The sequence below is a fragment of the Etheostoma spectabile genome, chromosome 5, assembly GCF_008692095.1.
Source record: "Etheostoma spectabile isolate EspeVRDwgs_2016 chromosome 5, UIUC_Espe_1.0, whole genome shotgun sequence".
NCBI classification, from domain to species: domain Eukaryota; kingdom Metazoa; phylum Chordata; class Actinopteri; order Perciformes; family Percidae; genus Etheostoma; species Etheostoma spectabile.
In genome coordinates, this window is record NC_045737.1 from 19,792,815 (window position 1) to 19,793,848 (window position 1,034).

Consider the following 1,034-nt stretch of genomic DNA (forward strand, 5'->3'; position numbering starts at 1 on the left):
TCAAAATGTTTTATATCAGAAATATGGATTTCGAATGATTCCATACAACATTCTCCAGGTAAAATGTATGTTTACTTTCATTGAATTTCTTGGGTGTTTTATTTAATCTTATAGCATGAATATATATGAATATTCTTTTTTTTTATGGATTCAAAAAAATATCCGGACTAAACTTTGACATGTACCCATCTGTGATCCAATCAAAATCCTCAGATCTTAACTGTTAGTCAAAATATTTCATAATTTCTGCCTTTTTAACTAATAACATTATGTATAAATTGATATAAATGAGGTTTGTTGACCATGATTTCCACGAATAAATGTAAAACCTAGTATTAAACCGGCTTAGGTTTTTTAAAAGCACCAAAAGCATGGAAAAACTGACAAATAAATCAGAAAACGTGACAAAAACATTGGAAAAGCACAAAAAATATTCATTTTCAAGTACATGGTTAACGGGAAGACAACACAAGGGTTAAAAAACCATTCAGAGATTTTTAGGTGGACATGGATGAGAGAGAGGGTATTCTGTTCATCTCAGTATCTCAGTGTTTTATAGTTTTATGTTGTTTATTGTTCTAATATAAAGAATGAATGCATGTTGCTGCTTTATTAAGTAAAGTACAACTTTAAAAGTAGATAAATGTCATAAGAATGAAAAAAAAAAGATTTATTAATCACATTTTGCCCATAAAACATACTCACCTGTGACCTGCACCCCGATGCGAAAGTATACGTTGCAGTTACTTAGATATCTCTCCACCAGGATGTAGTACCATTGTTCCCAGGCAGGTACGGGAGTGTCTAATTCACAAGGGTTGCACTCCCTGCAGTCGAGGGCACTTGAGTTATGCACCGGCGGCGCTCGCGCTCTTATCTTCAGCACCACGGGACAACTGTCGCCACTCTTGTTCTTGGTGCTGCAGTTTACCAGCTGAACTTTCACCTTTGATATATAATTGGGGATGAACACTCTGCGTAGGCATGCACGCACACACGCACGCACACACGTACACACACAAACACACACACAC

At 35.9% G+C, this 1,034-nt stretch overlaps 1 protein-coding gene across 1 annotated transcript in view; it reads right to left on the minus strand.

Annotated features, from left to right (window-relative positions):
• tmem8b (transmembrane protein 8B) overlaps window positions 1-1,034 on the minus strand; it is a 34,788-nt gene that overhangs the window by 24,747 nt on the left and 9,007 nt on the right. The window contains exon 5 of the mRNA XM_032515280.1: window positions 706-974. Coding sequence (XP_032371171.1) covers window positions 706-974 — 269 coding nt within the window. The remainder of the gene's footprint in view (window positions 1-705; window positions 975-1,034) is intronic.